Raw genomic sequence first — 22,608 nt, 5'->3', positions numbered from 1 at the left:
TTTTTTTAAAAATTCAATTATTTTCAAAAATAAAAAAATTTTTTACAAAAATTCAATTATTTTCATAAATAAAAAGAATTCTAGAAGAATTTCAGATTATTCTATAAAAGTTTTAAAACAATTATTATCCAAGGAATTCAATTATTTTCAAAAATAAAAAAATTCTTCACCAAAACTCAATTATTTTCATAAATAAAAAAATTTCTAATAGAATTTCAATTTATTAGATAAAATTTTTAAAACAATTATTCCAAGAAATTCTATTCAAAAATAAGAAAATTCTTCACAAAAATTCAATTATTTTCATAAATAAAAAAATTTCTAGAAGAATTTCAGATTATTCTATAAAATTTTTAAAACAATTATTCCAAGAAATACAATTATTTTCAACAATTTTGATAAAATTCTTTGCAAAAATTAAATTTTTTCAAAAATAAAAAAATTCTTTACAAAAATTCAATTATTTTCATAAATAAAAAAATTTCTAGAAGAATTTCAATTATTCTATAAAATTTTTTTTTAAAAAAGGACAATTTCATTCAAGACAACCATTTAAATTTTTTTATCTCAATTTTTTTCATTGGATTTTTAATTTCTTTTTACTTTTTGACCAGGACCAAAGTAAAACTATTTGTTTTTTTTTTACTTTTTTGGATTTCATTTACCTTTGATTTTTTGGTTTGGACTTCTTGTCCTGATACCTAAAGAAAAATAGTCGAAAATATTTTTTCTGTAAATATTATTTTTTTTTTTCATTAAAAAAAATAGAAGTGATTTTGCTACTAATTGTAAAAAAAAGTCGAAAATATCTTTTTAGTGATGTATTATCGAAACTAAATATTTGTTAATTTTTTCAGGAGTCAAATTTCCAGTTTGTGGTATCACGGGAGCACAACAATTAGGAAAAGGCGGTTGGATCGAATTGAGAAATTTGTCGAGTTCTGAACCGCCGTTTAGACTCTTTCGAGATGAAGGCAGAACTTTTCTTCAGGTTCAATTTTTTTCATTATATTCAGATAAGAAAAATGCTTTTTATTTTTAAACGCAATTATAATTTTTTCATTCAGATAAAAAAAGAGATTTTTATTCCTTAAAGGCAATTATATTTTTTTCATTCAGATAAAAAAAAAGCTTTTTATTTTTTAAACGAAATTATATTTTCATTCATGTAAAAAAGAAAATTTTATTTTGTAAACGAAATTATTTTCTTCATTGTATTAAAAAATAAAAGATTTATACTATTATAATGCCTTCATTTAGAGAAAAAGAGCATTTTATTTTTCTTTATTTAATTAAAATAAACAGCTTTTTTGGTGCGATTACAATTTGTTCATTAAAAAATTTTTGTTGCACTTATTGTTTATTCTCTCAAATAAAAAAAATCTTATTATTTATTTTGAAGCAATTACAATTTTTTTCATGAGAATTTTAATGTTCGAACATAATTATTTTCTTCATTTAATTAAAAAAGAGCTCTTTTTGAAGCAAATATTATTTCTTCAAAAGAAAAAAGAAAGTTTTTTAATTTTTACAAGGAATTATATTTTCCCCCTACGAATTGATAGGAAAGTTTTTAAATAATTACAAAAAAATAATAACTGTGCAATAATTCTTAATTAAACGAATTAAAGACGTAATGCAGAGAAATGTCGTGAAAATAATATTGCGGTAAAATTATTGAGTCAAAAATATTGAAGTTTTTTAGCTTTTCACATCGGAAATGGAAATTATTCATTAAAATTTATAGTTGCGATCGATTTCAATTTATTTTCTGTTTCTTCTTTTTTTTCAATGAAAGCAAAAATATTTTAATATTTAATAAATATGTAAAATTTAATTGCAGTGGGTTGGAGAAACTGGACTCAGAGAAGCAACTGAGGGCAAATTAGTTGTTGCAAAACTTATCTGTAGAGACGCATTTCCAAGATCCACACATCCTGAAGTTTTTACACCATGTGTGGCATTCCGCGTGTCAGGATCTTCCTCGAAAAACAGTGAGAAACTACCTATTAAATTTAATACATCATTCGGATTTTCTAGAAAAGATTCTTGAAGAAGAAAAGAGACAGAAAAAAAAACAGAAAACAATGATAATTTTGTAAATCAAATTTTTAATTAAATGAAGATATTAATTTTTCTCTTTTGGAAATTTTTCAGAAAATTTTATTCAATTTTCTCGTGAAAAGAAAACTTTTTCTAAATTTTTAACTTTTCTTTTACTTTTTTTCTAATTTTTTTTTTTAACTTTTCATTTCACTTTTTTAAACTATTTTCTTTAATTTTTTGTAGAGGAAATTTTTGTTTTAAATATTAAAATTTGTTAATATGATAATATTTATTATTATTATTTATTATTATTATTTATTTAATTTACTATTATTTTATGGAGGATATTTTGTTTAAATATTAAACTTTGTAATATTAATTTATTATTATTTTTTAGAGGAAAATTTTGTTTAAAACTTTAAAATATTAAAATTTGTTAATATTATTAATTTTGTTATTATTAATTTAATTTACCATTAATTTTGATTAATTTAATTGGGAAATTTTGTTTAAAATATTAAAATTTGTCAATATTATTTCAGGTGTTCGAGAAGTAACGTTTTCTTCTAATTTCAACAAGACGCAGGGTCTTTCGACAATAGAATATACGGCCATAGGAATTTCTTCAATTCTCTTAGCATTAATTTATGTAGCAAGTGTATCTCTTTATCTGCACAGTAGAAAATCGAGAAGAAAATCGCCAGAGACACCAGAAGTCATCGTAACAAGTGGAAGAGATGGCGTTGGTCTTGTAAAAAATAATCCTCTACTCGCAGCCTCGAGGCATTTTGAGAGCGATAGTGCATTGAGTGAGAGTGATTTAGGCGATGATCTTCCTCCGAACGATGGCGAACAAGGATTCGAAAATGTACACGTAAGTTCCTTCCGAAAAAATTTGTATTTTTTTTTTAAATTTTTTATTCGAAAAAGAATTAATTTAAATTCGATATAGAAATTAAATTTCGAATAAAATTAAATTAAAGAAATATTTTATTCAAAGAAGAGCTAATTTAAAATTTACAAAAATGAAATTTTATTAAAAGAAGAACATTCTTTTGAAAAAAAAATTTATTGTAGAAAAATATTTTTTAAACAAGCATTTTATTTAGGAAAGAATGTATTCGAAGAAATATTTTAATTATTTCAAAGAATAATTAATTGATAGAGTGATTATAAAATATAAATTGATAGAAAAATGAATAATGCAAAGATGTGATACTTTTTTTCTGAACTAGATTGAAATGAATTCAATTTTCAATGAATGAACACTAATTAGTTTATAAGTAAGATTCACTTAGCACCGTAAATTTTATGCACTTTTAATTGGTTATTCCACTTTCTCAGTCTCGAAACAATTTCAAATCACTGTCAGTCTTCTCTGTGAATCTGAACCACGCACTCTTCTATTATTTCTATTTATTGTGATTTTGTGAATTTCAAAAATTATTCTATAATAATTTCTATGAAAAAAAATTTAACTTATGAATAAGAAGTAAAAAATTGGAAATTAAAAATCAAAAATCAAAAATTAGAAATTAAAAATCGAAAATTAGAAATTAAAAAACGAAAATTAGAAATTATAATATTAATTATAATAAAAGGAATGAAGATAATAAAAAGGATGTATTGGACTAATGGGAAAAAATAATTGCAGGTGACTTCGGCGCTGATTCATCCACATTTCGATTGTTCTGAAATAAACGAAGGAATCTGTGGCTCGGGTGCAATTTTAGGTGAAATATTACCCGAAGAAGATGTTAGAATTGTGGAAACATTCGACAGTACATATCATCAAGACACGCCAGTTCTTCCTGGTGCTCAACGAAGAAAATTGTACTTCAATCCAGCGTATTTTGACAGACAATTATTATTGGTAAGCAAATTTGATTTAATATTCAAATTAATAATTTTTCTTTAAATCAAATTAATGTGAATTAATCTTCTTTGTTTATAATTCTTTTTGATATTTATTTTTTTTTGCTCAAAATTAATTCATTTTTTTTCAGGCACCACCACCAGCAGCCGTTGAATTTCTTTTAAAAATCAGAGAAGTGATTGCCATCGCGAAGCATAAAATGAGTGCAAAAAAATTCGTCCCCTCTCTTGGAAGTAAGTTATGTGAAAAAGAAAAAATTAAAAAACTTATTTGTTCTCAGAAAAATAGAAAACTTATTTTTTCAAAAAAAAGAGAAAGCTTATTTTTTCAAAAAAGGAGAAAATTTTTCCAGAAAAAATAAAACAAAATTTTTTTTCGTAGATATTCCGGAGGAGGACAACATTTCCGAACAGTGCAGTTCGTCAAATAAAAAAGCAAATTCCACTCGAAATTCAATAGCAAAATTGAGAAAATCACAAAAATGCTCTGGATGTCCAGGTTGCTTGGAGTATCGTCGAAATTTCCCGACACTCTCGGAGAATATAAAACCAATACCCGGCGAAAGTAGAGTGAGAGCTTGGCTGGAGGATGTGAAAACACCGGAACGTCGTCTAAAATACAACGAAGACGATGGAAAATTCTTCAAAGAAAAATCAAGAGCATTCACTCGCAATTTAGAATATCTCGAGGAAATAACAAACAAATACGAATTCAAATCAAATCTCTCCTCACAGTTTTTCTCCTCCTGGCGTGATAATCCACCAATGCTCAAGACATTCCGCAATATCGCTCGCAGTGAAATTCTCGACAACGACGACAAATTCAGCGTCTCTCAACGTTCATCAAAATCCATGTTCGAAGAACCAATATTCGATAGATTTCAAAGAAAACTCCGCGACGGTTTCCCCTCATTCGACATTCATCGAAACAACGAAATCAACGCCAAAGTACGCAAAGCAATCGAGAATTCCTTCATCAAACAAATGGAGGAGAACACAATTCTAGAGAAGAAACTAATTCAAAATAAAAATGAATCAGAGTTTAAAAATACTTCCCATATCGAGAATCTAGAGGAGAAATCAGACCCGATTCCACCTTGCAAGAAGCCCCGTAAACCAAAGGCTCCGACACCTCCAAATTCTCAACAAAAATTACCAGACACACTAAAGGAATTCTCCGCCACAAATACAGCGAAACGCATCATGGACGCCGTCATCAAAGAAATGGTCGACGTGAAATCCCTCGAAACTTGTTTGAAACCCCCAAATATCGACGACTACGAAGTTGACAGTCTCGAGAGATCGAAATACATCCGCAAATCCTCAACATCACCGGAATCGATCGATCACTCAAGTCCCAGTCTATCGTCCGCCCTGCCCATGGAGGAGGAGCTAACAATGCAGAACGCAATCATAAATGCAAAAACCGGTGAGATGACAATTTCGAAACTGAAGAAGAAACTCATTTCCCCAAAGGAGGAGTACGCCCTCGTGAGTGAAGTCTACGTGAACGATGGCTATACGAGTCCAAATGGAAGTGACGACGATTCAGGACCAGAAATCCAGTACGAATCCGAAAATCCCGGACATCTGACGATAAAAGTTCAGGACTCGCCGACAAATTATGTGAAATTGGACGAATCGGAGTACGAACCCGATACACTCGATAGAAAACCAATGAAACTGAAGATCAATGGCGATGTTCAGTACGAAAAGGAAGTGACGAATGAAATATTCGCCGATTCACTGGAGAGACCAAATCAAATTCTCCTGAGATCGAAGGGAAGTTTCAAGGATGAGGACTCGATAAAAAATGGAATTGCACCACTTCATCGGGGCTATGGGAGTCTGAGGGCGATTTACGAGGCGCGACTCAAGAATGAAATTCCTGTGAACGGAACAGGAGCTGTGAATCTGGAAAAAACACTTTCGTGGAAGAAGAATAAATATTTAACGCCCGACAATAGACACGCGAGGAGACAGAGAAAACCGCAGAATCAACCGGACGTTGTTCCAATGCCGCCTGAGGAGATTTATCAATATCCAAAAGCGCCGAGACGAGTCGATGAGGGATTATTCTCAAAAAACGATTGGGACAGGAGTTGTACCAAAACGGAGGACCCTACAGCTAGTGTTGGCGCTCCTGTCCCAAATTTGGATTCTTTATTCGTAGGGACACGGGAAAATTCCAATAATAAATTTGATGAATCTTCTTTTGTTTCGAATATTAATTGTAATGGTGAGGGGGGAAGTATTTTGACGAATTTTGCAGAAGGTGAGAGGAGAAATTCTAAAGAGGAGGAGAAAAATGTTTGTGCCTCGAATTTGTCTTCATTGTATGGAAATGATTTGATGACGAAGGGACGATCTTCTAGTCGAAATCAGAAGAATGAACGAATTAATCTCATTCCGTGTCGAATGAGAAATTTTGTTCATTCGGCTGATCGGGTTTATTCGAAATCATCAAATGCTACACGAAAGGGAAAGGCGCAGAAAAAAGCGCTTTATATCAATCCTGCTCTGGTGAGTAGAGTGCTTTTTGGAAATTTTAAAAATACTGCGATTGGCAAAATGACAGTCAGTCATTTTGTAAAAAAAAATACCAAAGTAAGTGGATTCTTTTCGAAAAAAGTAGTGAAAATAAAATAGAAAATAATTCGGTAAAAATTTAAATAAACGAAATTTATTTATTTCTTTTTTAAAATTTTATTAAAAAAATTATTGTGTCACGTGTACAAAAAATTGTAGTTTCTAAAGATTAAATTTGAAAAAAAAGGTACACGGATATTTTTAACATATCAGGAAAATATTTTAAATATTTCACAAAGTTATTTTTATAATAATTTTTTTGTGGGGATATGAATATAAAATAAAATATGGCAGAAAATATTTTGACTCCTTTTTGAATTTTTATTAATTTTACAAAATTGGTAAATTTTGAAATCCATGCTTAATTTTGTAGAAAATGTGTTTTTTTCGTCACAAAAAAATTGCTGAAGTAAAAATTTGATTTTTACTCTTTTTAATCCATTTTTTAAAAACAAAATTGATTTTTTTACTAAAAATACTAAAAAGTACTAATTTTATTCAATTTTATTTGAAAATTCATTTGTTTAATTTTTCTAACTAATTTTAAATGGTAATTTCTTATTTTTTATTAGCTTTTACTTTTTATATAGAAAAATTATGTTGTAAAAATTAGTTAGAAAAATGAACACATAAATTTTTAAATAAAAAAATGAATAATAATAATAATACTTTTTAGAATTTTTAGTCTAAAAACCATTTTTTTCCAAAAAAAAATGCTTCAAAAATAGTGGAAATAAATTTTTTCACTTGAAAATTTTTTTCGTATAGATACAAAAACGTATTTTCTACAAAGTTACGCAAGTATTTCAAAACGTACGAATTTTTAGAAAAAATAAAAATTTAAAAGGTGTTAAAATATTTATTTCTTTTACTAATTTCGAAGCCTTTTTTGAAAAAAAAATTACTTTTGGGCTAAAAATGCTAAAAAATACTAGTTTTGTTCAATTTTATTATTTGGAAATTCATTTGTTTTTTTTTCTAATTTCAAATCACATTCTTAAATTTTTTATATAAAAAATTATGATTTAAAATTTGTTATAAAAACAAACAAATACATTTTTAATTAAAAAAGTTGAATAATAATAGAAGTTTCTAGCATTTTTAGCCAACATTTTTTTTTGTTTTACATAAACTTATTTTCTACAAAATTACGCATAGATTTCAAACTCTACCAATTTTTAGGAAAAATAAAAATTGAAAAGGGGCTGAAATATTTATTTCTTTTTCTATTTTTGAAGCCTTTTTTGAAAAAGAAGTTATTTTCAGACTAAAAATGCTAAAAAATACTATTTTTATCAAATTTTCTTAGTTGAAAATTCATTTGATTTTTTTCTATAACTAATTTCAAATCCTAATTTGTTTTATATAAAAAATATTAAATAATTATGATCTCAAATTATTCAGAAATTAATAAAAAAAATTTCCTATTTATCTATGAAATATAAAAAAACTTCTGATCATAAATTAGTTAGAAAATACACGAAATTAAATTTCAAATAAGAAAATTGATTAAAAATTGTACTCTTTAGCATTTTTAGCCTAAAAGCAATTTTAATTAAAAGAAAAAAAAATTCTTCAACGTCAATCAACTTTTAGGAATAATAGAAATTCAAAAAGAGTAAAAATATTTTTTGACCTCTTTTATTTTGTGACCATTGAATTTCCCATAAATTACATACTAAATTACTTTATTAATCAGTAATCAGTAATATTTAAAAAAATATTTCCAATAAAAAATACTTGATTCATTTGAACTTTCAACACTTGGTTCAATAAATAAAAATTAAAATTAGTACAAATTATGAAAATTTTGAAAAATACTACAGAAAAATTTCAAAATGTACAAAATGTATAGAAAATGTAAAAATTTTCAAATTATACTAATTGAAATAATTTTTCTTTTAGTACAAAATGGAGGATAGCGGATATCTGAGTAGCACCGACAGCAATGGATCTCGTAAGCAATTATTGGCGAACGACGTGAGCAGTGTCTCGGAAACTGATGAAACTGAGTCGCAAGGCGATGGGGCCAGTGAAAGTGGAGCCGAGAGCGTTGGAACTGATAGTGTCTTTTTTGGAAATTTTCGTAAACTCTCTGAGACGTCGAATTTTTCGAAAAGCATTGACTCTGGCGTTGATGTTGAAGTGCGAAATCCTTTCTTTCAGCCATTTGGAATAAGAAATGAAGGTGGTGTTCTTGAGAGAATAGCAATGAATACCAGCGAAAGCGAAGCCGAGAGCTTTGACACTGTCTTAAGTCCAGGCAGCAGTAAACGAAGGAATTTTACCTCTTGACTGCGAAAATAATTTATTATAGGTATAAAAAATGTTTGGAAAATTTTTCTATTAGTTTATTTTAACATGAATAACGTTTTTTTGGGAAAAAAATCACAAGTTCAAAATTATGAAATTAATCATTTTTCTAAAGTTTCGAACGTTTGAATAAAGAAAAATTTTGTGTCTCTATTTTTATTAAATAGAAAATCTTTTTGTCTCTTTTTTTAAAAATTTACTAAATGAAATTGAAAATAAGATATATTAAACAACTTTATTATTTAATTGTAATTTTTTTTAAGACGCAAAATAATTTTTGTAATAAAATACAAATTCAATAGTCATAAAAATATTGTCCTTCATTTGAACGTTCGAAACTTTAGAAATTTAATTAGAATAAAATTTAATATATTGTTCTATTATATAATATTATTATAATTAATGTAATATTAATTATATTACTATTATATTACTAAAATACTATTATTATATTAAATAATTATATTATTAATATTATATAATACTGTATTATAAATTCATAATAGAATATTAGATTAAATTTTAAAAAATTTATCAGACTTTTTTTACAGTAGTAGCTCGTAATGTTTGTAAATTACAACTGAAAAATTGCAATCTATTTTTTAAAAAAAGAGTACTGATTAACATTTTCTAAATAAAACTGAAAATTAAGAATATCAAACTATATTCTAAAAAGCCTTTGTAAATATCTTGAATTTTTCTACATAAACTTTTGTAAAAATTTTATTATTACATGTTTGAATACAATTCGAGCATTTAGTGTAATAATTAACTTTTGTAAAAATTTTATTAAACGTTTGGATGCAATTCAAACATTTAATGTAATAATTAAATCGAAGAAGACACAATGTGTCTAAAAAGTTCGACAATCGGGTAATTTATTTATTTAATTCAGAAATAAGAATATGATAAATATTTGCGTATAGGAAATTAAATTTAGATATCGGAATTTTAAATCGAATGGTAAGAAGAAAATATAGGAATTAAGAGGAATTAAATATAGGAAAATATAGGAATTAAATTACTACAAGTAAAAAGTAGTACGACTATAGATATTTACAAATTAGTTAATTAATAGATTATAATTTTACACGAAAGAAATTTTGGGCCGGCGTTGCAATAATGAAAGTACAAATTAGTAACGAGTTTTACTAATTTGTGATAATTATGATTAAGATTATAAATTGATATCTTACCAGACAGGTATTAATTATCGTAGAATTTATTAGAATCTTTCTCTTTTTAGATTATAAAAAAAAATATTTAAACCATTTCTTATTTGTTTCTATTTGTTGAAAGTATATCTAGAATTATTTGCTCAATTTAATTAAATATTATTTATTTCATCTTAAAAAATATTTATCATAAAGTTGTTATTAGAAAAAAAGAAAAAAAAATCAGGTTTGTGTTATTGATTACAAATTGCTTATTTGAGTTTAAAATGAGTTTAATTTGAGTTTAAAATTTTCAATATTGCTTTCCTTTTATTTACAGTTGTTAATTAATTTTGTTACGAGTTTATTTTAATGATAAAAATAGAATTTTACCTTATTTTATACAAATTAATTGCATATAGCATATAAAATTCTGTTAAGTTTGATTTTAATTTATTTTAAATGACTTTTTAGAAAATTTTATTTACAAATATGTTTCATATTTATGTAGAATAGAATTTTTGTAAATTTTATTATTAAATTATTATAAATATTCATTGATTTAATTGATACATAAAACTTAGTTCTTAATGGGAAGGAGTTGTGAATTCCAGAAGCGCACGCTTCCATGTACCTGCCAAATGTAAATAAGAATTTAAAGTTTAAATATTAATGCAAAATTATTATACAGTTACTATAAATTAATATAAAGACAAAATATATTTATAAATATATTAATTAAGATACTCATTTTAATAGAATTAATTATTAATCGTGATAAATTTTTTTTTTTAATTATTGTTTAATTTATTTTCAATTCTTGAAATTGAAATTAATTTCGAAAGATTGAAATTAAAATTAATTTCTAAAAATTGAAATTGAAATTAATTTTAAAAATGAAAATTGAAATTAATTTTACTTTATTAATAAAATGAAAGGCCATTTTTGAAAACCAATTTTATATGTTTATTGATTTTCTTTTATTTCATTTTTTAAAAATAACTAAAATTTAGTTTTAAAAAGGATTTTTTAAAAATAGTCTTTAAACATTTTAAAAATCTCTAATCTGAAATAATTGACTTTTTAAGGATTGAAATAAAATCCGTAAAGAAATCCATGTTGAATTTTAATTCTATCAGAACTGAAGTTATTTAGAGTTTAGCATGTGAGTATTTTAGATTAGTTTAATGAAATTGTTATTAATAATAAAAATAAGAGTGGAAAATAAGTATAAATGTTTGTATGATACTTGAGTAATTTTTTTCTAACGAATAATGGTCTGTTGTTTAAATATCATATTTTAGATTATTATTTAAAAGAAATGTAATTAATGTATATAAAAATGTGTACTTTGAAAACAATTTTTTATAATAAAGTGTAATCATAACTATAATCCCTAAAAAAATTAATAATTATATATTAGAAATTGCTTTTAAATACATTTTAATATTTATGATCTATAAGATCTGAGTGTTAAAATGAATAACATTTTTTGCCCATACAAATGATTTAAAAATTACTGACATTAATCGAAAGTAAAATAATTAACTCCAAAAAGTTATTGAACTTTAATTAACATTTTATTGATTTTAAAAATCTTTACACAATCGTATCTTTTTTTATATATAAACATTATTTTTCATTAAATAAAATATGTAATACGTTTTTTCGAATAAGAAAGTTAAAAAATACTTGTTTCATAAACTACAATATTTACAGAAAACCAGAATTCTCCGATTAAAATGAAATTAAATGTGAAAAATGAAAAATAAAATTTTACACCCTATCGTTTTCATTGTATGCATCAGTTTCAGATTCATCCTCATATTCACTGTCGGATTCATATTCGTTCTCATTTTCACTATCAGTTTCCATATCTATTCCATCATATTCAGTAAATTTATTCTTATCGTCAGTATTCGTCGATCTTATCATATTAAAGTTGCCGGCTTTCAATTTTTCACTTGTATTTGTGCATTTGACATTTGCATCTAATAATTCATTGATGGTTGTCAACATTTCATCTTTAAATTGTTCAACCACAGGTAACTGCTGACACTGATTAACTAACAATTGTCCTTGATTATTGATAATGTACCTCACAACTTCCCATAGGCAATCACGAAGCCGAAATAGTATATCAGCAGTGCTGGAAGAAAAAATTTCAATGTTTAATTCTTTTTCTATTTCTACTCTATTTTTCTATTTTTATTCTATTTCTATTCAATTTCAATTACTTTACCATAAATTACTTACTTTTCATCACAAATTAAAGACACATTTTCCATATCATTAAATTTCATTAGAATTTGATTCTTAAAGGCAAAGTCATTTTTGTTATTATTCAAATTCTGCAGGTCCGCGGAGAAATGCTGGAAAAAAAATCAAATTTATAAAAAGTATTATAAAACAATTTTTTGTTTTTCATGTGGTTTATTTTCTTCTTTTGTAAATCAAATGATTAAATTAGTTTTTGAATTTATTAGGTACCTCGTATCCGAATAAGTGACCTTGGGCAAATAAAAAGACTGATATGGGTGAAACTGGACTAGATTCTCGTACTATCAGTTTTCTTCTATCGCCAGCATATGTTTTCTTTATATAAGTAAAATAGTTACTCGTAAGTTCTTCTTTTGGCGAATAATTTACACTTTCGGGTGTTAAATTTGTGCTGCACTTTGATCTGAAATTACAAACATTATAATATTAAATTAAAATTATTATAAAATTAATTTCGAGATTGATAATTTTGGTTTTATTGTCGATTAATGTACTTACTCGTCTTGAAATTCTTTACTACTTCTCACCAAACGTTCACGTACTTTCGCAAAATGAACATGCTTCAGTACATTATTCATACCAGCGAGAATAACAGATTTTATTAGTTCGTCATTTTGTATGTTTTTATTAAAAGGATGATTCGCATCCAAATTTTGATCTCTCATTCCCACCATTTCGGCAAGTTGTCTTAGAAATTGTTCTCTTTGTTCTAAAGAGAAAAAGAAATAAGATAAAGTAAAACTAGGGATTGGTTAGTAAAGATTTAGAATGTTGAAAAAATATTTATGAAAGAAAATAATGAAAAAATGCAATTTTCAAACGTACTTTTTACAGTAAGCATTCGATAATGAGTGACTCCGCATTCGAAAGAAAATTGCTCGGCTAATTCTAAATTTTCATGAAGATAAGACTCCCATTGCATGTATAACCAAGCAAGTGCAAGATGATCACTATTTACACTAAAACGTCTTTTAAGTGTTCGTATTTCTTCTTTTCGCGACATGGCATTCATGAAAATTTCCATATTTATCGCAGAAATTGTCGCTATGGTTAATATTGGATCCAGACATCTGCAACAGTTGTTGGGAATATTAAAAAATAATTTTAAATTAGAAAGAAATTTTTACAGTTATTATAATAAAATTAAAGTAAAAGGTTGACACAAACATTTGATTTTGTTTTCCCCTGATTTTCAGACGGAATTTTGACTTTTTCCTTGACTGTAGAAAATATATCGTTAAATCAATTTTTTATCGAGTTCTTTAAGAATTTAATTATTCAAAGAAAAAAAATATTTATATTTAAATTTATTTATAGGTAATTTAATTTAGTTTATAATTAAATATTCAAAAATTTAACTAACAAAAAATTTAAATAAAGATTTTTTCAATTTAAAAATTCTTTTAAATCATTGAATTCCTGGGAAAATCTTTGTCAAAATATTTGAAAATAATTGAATTTCTTCGAAGAATATTATGAAATTTTTTTTTTTTAATAATTGATTTTTTTCCAGAAATTTTATTAAAATTGTATTGAAAATTGAATTTATCCTTTACAAAATTTTTATTAAAATTGTGTCGAAAATAATTGAATTTTTGCAAAGAATTTTCTTATTTTTGAAAATAATTGAATTCTTGGGAAGAATTCTATCAAAATCTTTGAAAATAATTATTGAATTCCTTCGAAGAATATTATGAAATTTTTTTAAAAATAATTGAATTCTTTCCAGAAATTTTATTAAAATTGTATTGAAAATCATTGAATTCTTGCGAAAAATTACATCAAAATTTTTGAAAATAATTTAATTCCTTCGACGAATTTTAATTGGATTCTCGCAAAGAATTTTATTATTTATCAAAATAATTGAATTCTTGGGAAGAATTCTATAAAAATCTTTGAAAATAATTATTGAATTCCTTCGAAGAATATTATGAAAATTTTTTAAAAATACTTTAATTTTTTCCAGAAATTTTATTAAAATTTTATTGAAAATCATTGAATTCTTACGAAGAATTACATCAAAATTTTTTAAAATAATTTAATTTCTTCGGTGAATTTTATTACAATTTCTAAAAATAATTGAATTCTTTCGAAAATTTTTATTAAAAGCGTGTCCAAAATAATTTAATTCTCGCAGAGAATTTTATAATTTATCAAAATAATTGAATCCTTGCGAGAAGTTTTATTAAAATTGTATTGAAAATAATTGAATTCCTATGAAGAATTTTATTATTTATGGAAATAATTTAATTTCGTAGGTTTTAAATTTTTTTTCTTGAAAATTTACATTTTTGTTCTTCCAGAAAATTTCATTAATTAAATTTTCATTTTTTAAATCTTAATTGATTTTTTTTCTTTTCTACATTTCTTTGGATAAATGTCCTTAAGGGTTTTGTATTCAAATTCGTGGTGGTTTTAAAGTTTATTAGGTAAACAAAATGAAATTCAAGAAGAATTAAATCTTTTTAATACTTAATTGAGTAAGTAAAGAAAAAATTAAAATAAGTAAAGAAATAGTGGACTTGCCCAAAAACGGATGAATAAAGCAGTGTTTTTCCAAGAATAGGTGGTAGCGAGAGGCAACTAATTTTTCTGCCAAGTACAGTTAATGATTCGTCAGTATTTAAAGCTCCTAAATCTATAAGATTTTTCACTGAAGTCCTAAGAACACGAACATCCGGAGGATCGGGCAATTCAGCGAGAAAATCTTCTACTTTATCGTCCGAACATAATTTACAATCGAGAATAACTCTCTCCAACGATAGACATTGTATTTCAGGTTCTGTAAATTGTCTCATTCTTTCATATTCTCTTTTGCTCACAAAATGATAGCTCTCTCCTGGCTGAACTCTGCCTGCTCTTCCTTTTCTAAAAATCAAAAAATCAATATTAGAATAAAAAGTATTACAAATAAATAAATAGTAGACGCAAAATTTAAATAAATAAAAGAAAACCTTTGCAAGAGATTCGCCTGGGCAATTCGATAATTTTGAATGACATTAATTTCTTTAGTTTTGTCCCATTTCAATTCCTTATGTAGAGCCGAATCGACAACATAAACAACATCACGAACAGTAATTCCAGTTTCGGCGATGTCTGTTGACAATATAATTTTTCTAACATTCGTTGGAGGTGGTTCGAAAATTCTCTGTTGATCACTGTATGACAATTGCGAATGAAGTGGTAATACCACTTGTCTCGTTCCTCTTCTATTTATCTGTTTAAGTAAAGTTTCCACTTGCATAATTTCATTCCATCCAGGCAAAAAACACAAAATTGCACCCGCTGGTTTATTGTCGCTTATCCATTGTATCATATTTGCCACCTCCTCGTAATCAACTTGGGGAAAACGTGTATTTTCTGAACCCCCTTTTAATTTAACAAATTTCCTCATGTCATCGATGAAATGACTTTTTACTGGAAATATTTTACCAGGTACATCCATACTGACGCAATCAAAATATCTCGTAAATGTATCGGCATTTAGTGTGGCTGACATTATGATTACTTTGATTTCACGATTTTTTTTAATTATTCGCTTTAATAGAGCTAGGAGAATGTCCACATCGACTTTTCTCTCGTGAGCCTCGTCGATAATGACGTGAGAACATCCGGTTAAAGTTGGATTTTCTTGCATTTTTCTCAATAGTGTTCCCGGTGTGCAGAATAAAATTGCACCAGGTGTTTGAGGAAGTTTATGCTGTAATTTTACTTTGTAGCCAATGACGTCGCCTAATTTTTCTCCTCGTTCATGGGCAATACGTTCGGCAAGTGTAATTGCTGATATTCTTCGTGGTTCTGTAACTATCATGTTACATTTACTTGCCTCGCCTCTTTGAATGAATGAATCCATTATAAATTGAGGGACTTGAGTTGTTTTTCCGCAACCAGTATCGCCTTTTATTAGAACAACTTGATTTTGTTCGACTATCTTGACAATTTCATTTCTGAAAAATAATAAATTGGAAACAATTTATTTAATTTGTTTAATTTAGATAAATTTATTAGTTAAATTTAGATAAATTTATTAGTTAAATCTAGATAAATTTATTAGTTACATTTAGGAAAGATTAAAAATTCTTGCGATTAAAAATTGTATAAGAATTAAATTTTTAGATTTTATTTAAAAACAGGCCTCGGATCGATTTTAAAATCTACAAAAAGTCGTTTTAATCCATTTAAATTACAAAAAAAACAAAGAAGTTGTTTATTTTATTCAGGATTTTATTACCTAATTTTCCCCTGATTTTATTTCATTATTTATTTAGTTCATTAAATTTTTTGAAAAGTTTTTAATTTCTTCCCTTATTCTGAACTTCAATTCTAAGCTTTCGTAAATTTCAAATAATTTTAAAACACTTTTTCAAACTTTTTAAGTTATTTTTAAGATATTTTTTCAAAAACACGATTATTTTTTAAAAATTGTAATAAAATTTTACGAAATTTACAATTGTTTAACAATATTTCAATTACTTTTAGAAATACAACTATGACCAAAGAATATTTATTATATCAAAAAACAATTTTTCTCAAAATTTCTGAATTCAATTATTGGAAATATCAATAAACTTGTTAAACAAATGTTTAAATACTTTAATATACTTTTTCCATAGGAGTTTAAATTTTTAACTTTTTGAAATTTCATTACTTTTGAAAATATCAACATTAATTGTTCCAAAAGTTAATTATTTTATAGAATTTTTTACTAAAATTACTTCAAAGTTTAATAATTTTTCAAATGCCTACTTAAATATAATTAAACTTCTACAGCAAATGAATTTTCGAAAAATTATAAGTTGAATCTTTCTGAAATTTAATTATTTCTAAAAATTTCTACTGTTACTTCTCTAAAACTCAATTATCTAAAACAAAAGAAAATAAATTTTAATTAAAAGGCGTCTAAAATTCAATAAATTGTTTTTAATTTAATTTCACAAAATTTTAATTATTTGAAAAATTTTTAATTGAATATTGAAAATTCCGAATAATTACTAATAAATACCTAAAACTTTTCAAATAACTAAAAAGTTTAGAATTATTAATATTCAAAATTTAAATCTTCAAAAATTACAAATTAAAATATTTTGAAATTTAATTATTTCTAAAAATTGCTACTGGAACTTTTCCAAAATTCAATTATTTATTGGATTTTCTTTTTACTAAAATTCTTTTCAAAATCGATGAATTATTAAAAAAAAAAAAAAACTTTGCTTACCTAACAAACATCTAAAATTTAATTGTTATCAAGTTGATTTCACGAAATTTGGATTTTTTAAAAATTTTTTAATTGAATATATGTTTAACAATTTCAAAAAATTATTAATAAATAGCTAATTGCAAAAAAATCTGTTGGATTAAAATTTTTCAAAGAACGAAGTTGTATAAAATTATTAATTAAAATTATTCAACATTCAAGTCCCCAAAAATTATTTTAATTTGAAATATTTTATTTGAATTATTAAGAAAATAAGTAAAACATTCGATTATTTTCAATTCGAATTTACAAAATTTTGATTAATTACAAATTTTTAATTTATTGTATATTCTAAAATTGAACTAATTTAAAAAAAAATTGAATTACAACTTTTTGAAAAACTGAATTGTTCAGAACTTTTAAATTTAATTGTGTTTTAAGTTAACTTTTTTTTAATGATTCAATTCTCAAAGAATTTTCTATAAATTATAGAAAATAAATGAATTTAGAAAAGAAATCAGGTAAAAAATTCTAGAAAATAATTGAATATTGAAAAAATTATAGCAGAAATTCACTTATCAACTAATTAATTATTATTATTATTATTATTATTATTATTTTTTTTTTTATTAAATTATAATAAAATTCTTGCAAAGAATTTAAATAAAATTTTTGAAAATAGATAAATTTTTGACAAGAATTTTATTATAATTTTGTTAAATAATGTAATTGTTTCGAGAAATTTAATTAATATTCTATTGAAAACAGTTGAATTAAAATTTTATCAAAATTGTTGCATTAAATTTTATGAATATTTTTAAAAATAATGGAATTGTTTCTATAAATTTTAATAAAATTGTTGAAAACAATTAATTTTTTTGTGGAATTTTATTAAACTTTCTGAAAATAATTCAATTCTACGGAACAATGATATTAAAATTTTTGAAAATAATTTTTTACTAAATAATTAATGAAAATTGTATTCTGTGTTCAGAATTTTGAAATTTAATTGTTTCCCGAAATTTGTAACTCTACAACTTTCCGAAAAATTCAATTTTAAAAATTTTTAATTAAAATTTAGCTCTAAATAAATTATTTCGAATAATTTTCAGATTGCTTTTCGAGAATCCAATATTTTTGCAAAGTTCACTAAAAAGTAGAATTTTTGTAAAAAGTATGTTCGACAAAAAAGTTCAAATAGTCGTATTTTTTAAAAATAAAAAATAAGTCGAAAAAATATCCGAAGGCCGGTAAAAATTAATTATTTATGATTACAAATTTATTTTAAAAAATGAATTTTTCGATATACCTGTAAGCATTGATCGGCAAGTCATATCCAACTGGCTTTCTTGTTTGAAGTCTTGCATAGAGAGTTTTATTTCTAACCTCAGGTTGTATTTTCGGTATAGAAATAACATTTCTTTGTTTCAAATTATGAAAAACTTGATTTCCAAAATCAAGTTCATCTACTATGGCTCCTTCATTTTTTTGAATGTCGTGTAAATTTGCCTTCACTAAAGTTGGTTGTATATTCTAAATTAATATAAAATTAAAATTTAGTAAAAACATAAATTCATCTACTATTTCTATTAAATAGAAAGAAAAAATAATCTAAAATTAATCTAAAATTAATTAATAATTACAGTTTCATAATTTTCTAATAACTTCTTCAATTTCTTCTCCATATCACTATTAATAGTTATTAATGATGGATTATTTAATGCCTTGGTTATTTTTGTTATATCAAAAACCACCGGAAGACCATTTTTGATTTTTTTAGTTTCTTTCAGCCAATGTAAACATTGTAGGGACACTGTAGAAGCGGCTTTCTTTTTCATTCGCTCAACAGCAGTAAATTCTCGTTCCTCTGGCCATTTAACAGTACACGTACATTTCCATCCTTTTGGATCCTCTTTGTATTTCAGTACAAGTACTTGATCCATATTCAATTGCGATTGAACTATTGAATAAACATTATGTAATGACGAAGTTGGAATTGGAAATTCTTTTAAAGTTTCTGTAAATATAAAAATGTTAGTCAAAAACTTTTTCCAATAGATTGCGACACAAATTTCATATTTCTTCAAATATCATTACCACTATGACAAGCCATTTGTTTATGAAACAATTGTTTCTCACTGTGATGTTTTCTTGGTTCTGTAAGTAAATCTTCGAAATTAATCTCATTTAATTGTTTTTTTGGTTGTGTAGTTCTTCTTTCTAATCGTTCCACTCCGTATTGTTTCCTTACTTTTACATTGTTTCTGTCACCACCAGTTTGCTCCTTTGAAAATAAATGTGAAAATTAGTAATAATTACATTTAACTTTAAGAATAAATTAAGTTTCCTAAAGTTCGAAACGTTCAAATGAAAATATTTAATTTTGTTTTTCCCTGATTTCCAGACAAAATTTTGACTTTTTGCCTGACTCTAAAGAATATTCTGATTCACTCTAAAAATTATTAGATACTCAAAAATATTGTTTATTACATTTATTTACAAATTTCTTGAATTGTAAAATTATTCGAAAACATCAATAACTTTTGATAAATAATGTTGAACAAAAAAAAATATTAAATATATACATTCATAAAAAATTACTCTAATGGTTCAACGAAACTAACGTGCAAAATCGGAAAAAAATCAATAACTTCTTTTTTAAATAAATATTAATATTTTTTCATTGAAATGAAGATTTTTAAAAATTTTAAATTCAAACCTTTTTGAAATTAAACAACTTATAAAAAATTATCATAAAACATGAAGAAATCGATCATTTCGATCGATTTCTTCATGTTTTATAACAGTTTAGATTATCATAAAATTTTTCAAAATAAAGAATTTTATTAACAAGTTTTTAATTAATTGAATTCTTTTGACGAATTTTAATAAAATTCTTAAGAATAATAACATTTTTCAAGGAATTCGATTAAAATTTTATCAAAAATAATTAAAATCCTGCAATGAGTTTTATTATTTATGAAAATAATTAAATTACTGAGAACAGTTTTATTATTTAAAAAAATAATTGAATTATTGAGAAAAAATTTATAAAAAATTTGTAAATAATTGAAATTCTGGGAAATTTTCATTATTTATAAAAAAAAATTTGTTTGCGTAGAATTTTATTAAAATTTCTTTAAATAATTGAATTTCTGAAAAGAATTTTCTAACTCTTGAAAATAATTTTATTCTCGTGATTAATATTGTTATTTATAAAAATAATTGAATTTTGCAAAGAATTTTATTAAAATTCTTGAAAACAATAAAATTTCTGGGAAGAATTTTATTATTTATTAAGATAATTGATTTCTTTCTAAGAATTGCGTTAAAATTTTGGAAATAATATTAAATACAATATTAAAAAATTCAACTAATTTTAACAGAATTAAAATCAAAATTGTATTAAAAATAATTCAAATTCTGCGATGAGTTTTATTATTTATGAAAATAATTTAGAAGACATTTATAAAAAATTGTAAATATAATTGAATTACTGTGAAATATTAATTATTTATGGAAATAACTAAATGTTTGCTTAGAATTTTATTAAGATTTTTTTTAATAAAATTTTTAAATTCTTTTGGAAAATTTTATTAAAATAGTAGATATTTAAAATCATTAAATTGAGGAAAATTTTTGAAAATAATTGAATTTTGGAGAAAAATTTTATTATTTATAAAGATACTTGAAATTTTGACGAGAATTTTTAATACTTTTTGAACATAATTGAATTTCTGTGAAGAATTTTATTACTTTTGAAAATAATTGAATTTCTGCAATTATATTTGTAACTTCTTCAAAATTCAATTTTTTATTAGTGTTCTTAACTAAAATTCTTCTATAAATCCATAATTTTTAATAAATAATGAAATATGTATTAAAAAATGTAACTAATTTCAGAAGAATTTGAATTATTAAAATTTTCTAAAAAACTAAATTCTTTAAAATTTCTAATTAAATTCCTTCAAAATTGAGTTTTCTTATGAATTTTAAAAATTCAATTTTTTCCAGTACTTTTACTAAAAATCCCTGACTTTTCCCTGATTTCCCTGACCTGTGACAACCCTGGATTTTTTCCATAAAAATACAATTTAAATTCAGTAAAAACAAATGGTCGTTCATTTGAACGTTTAAAAACTTTAGGAGAAAAAAGATTAAATTAGCAAAACTAATAAAAATTTGTAAAACTAATAACTTACATTGAGCAAAGATTGAATAATACTATTATTTAGCGAATCAGTTTTTTTTGCTTGACATTCAGGCATTATTTGTGTATGAAATTTTTTCACGCACAAAACTTTGAGACGAGTGGAATTTTTAGAAACAAATCTATTGATTGTTGTATTTGTCGATGGGTTTGTTGATAAGACATTACTCGTAATGTGAGTTCTAAAAATTATGTTGCAAGTTTTATCAACGCATTTTAATGTGCTTCGTCCAAATGAACTGAAAAATGGTAATATTAGTAAAATTCTTTTTGCATAAACTTGATTGTAAACGTAGTATTTATTTTACAGTATTTGTTTGTTACTTACCAAGTGCACAAAGTGTCGCTTGCATTAACAAGTTTTTGCAAACGCAACATTTTGCTTATATTTTACTTCTTCAATTAATTAATCGTTACAATAATTTCTATATTTGAGATTACCTGAAAAAATATTATAGTCATGCTCAACTATTAGAAAAGAAATAAATCAATTGTCAATCTTTCCTTTTTTCAGAAAATAATTAAAAACAAATATAATTTCCTATTTATTAATGCGACGACGAATTCTTAAGCCTAAAATATAGATTAATCATGATAAAAAATAGAAATAGATTCAATTTTTAAAACAAATTTTAAATTAATTAATTATTATAGTTATTCGAATGATGAAATACCCTGGCTTTATAGGTTAGAATTTTCTTTTCAATCGCAAATAATAAGTGAATTGCTAATGGCATGTGAAAAACTTACGTGCATTAAAATCAATTCTTTTTAAAAATTATCAAATATACTTTGTTTTTAAAAATACTTTCAGAAATTAATGACAAAATTTGCATTTTTATTTGATTTTCTTTCATAAAGTCCACATGATATTTATGTTATTGGTGTTAGTAACTAACACCAGCATGTTTTTTGTATACATGCACAAGTTAAGGTACCGGAAATTT

General features: G+C 24.4%; 2 protein-coding genes across 4 annotated transcripts in view; one reads left to right on the top strand and one right to left on the bottom strand.

Annotated features, from left to right (window-relative positions):
• Positions 1-8,902, top strand: part of LOC122507791 — a 109,782-nt gene extending 100,880 nt beyond the window's left edge. For both annotated transcript variants that reach the window (XM_043620697.1, XM_043620696.1), the window contains 7 exons: positions 858-991; positions 1,844-1,994; positions 2,589-2,920; positions 3,701-3,919; positions 4,053-4,155; positions 4,304-6,444; positions 8,416-8,902. In XM_043620697.1, coding sequence (XP_043476632.1) covers positions 858-991; positions 1,844-1,994; positions 2,589-2,920; positions 3,701-3,919; positions 4,053-4,155; positions 4,304-6,444; positions 8,416-8,805 — 3,470 coding nt within the window. In that variant the 3' untranslated portion in view covers positions 8,806-8,902. The remainder of the gene's footprint in view (positions 1-857; positions 992-1,843; positions 1,995-2,588; positions 2,921-3,700; positions 3,920-4,052; positions 4,156-4,303; positions 6,445-8,415) is intronic.
• Positions 8,903-11,547: 2,645 nt separating this feature from the next.
• LOC122507770 (ATP-dependent RNA helicase DHX30-like) lies at positions 11,548-22,563 on the bottom strand. 2 transcript variants are annotated; one of them, XM_043620669.1, is made up of 13 exons: positions 22,412-22,563; positions 21,990-22,102; positions 21,654-21,900; positions 19,549-19,735; positions 19,095-19,468; positions 18,761-18,984; positions 15,212-16,204; positions 14,784-15,125; positions 13,083-13,327; positions 12,756-12,966; positions 12,468-12,660; positions 12,234-12,349; positions 11,548-12,126 (listed from the first exon to the last, which is right to left on the bottom strand). In XM_043620669.1, exons 2-13 carry the CDS (start codon positions 22,037-22,039, stop codon positions 11,754-11,756), a joined length of 3,555 nt encoding a protein of 1,184 aa, XP_043476604.1. In that variant the 5' UTR covers positions 22,040-22,102; positions 22,412-22,563; the 3' UTR covers positions 11,548-11,753. The 2 variants fall into 2 exon arrangements, with proteins under 2 accessions (XP_043476604.1, XP_043476605.1); XM_043620670.1 differs by having other exon boundaries at positions 21,990-22,086; positions 22,412-22,540.
• Positions 22,564-22,608: the final 45 nt, after the last annotated feature.

The sequence above is a fragment of the Leptopilina heterotoma genome, unplaced genomic scaffold (genome assembly GCF_015476425.1).
Source record: "Leptopilina heterotoma isolate Lh14 unplaced genomic scaffold, ASM1547642v1 Lhet_51, whole genome shotgun sequence".
Classification (NCBI taxonomy): domain Eukaryota; kingdom Metazoa; phylum Arthropoda; class Insecta; order Hymenoptera; family Figitidae; genus Leptopilina; species Leptopilina heterotoma.
Note: the sequence above shows the minus strand (reverse complement) of the source record. Positions and strands in the feature narration are given on the sequence as shown.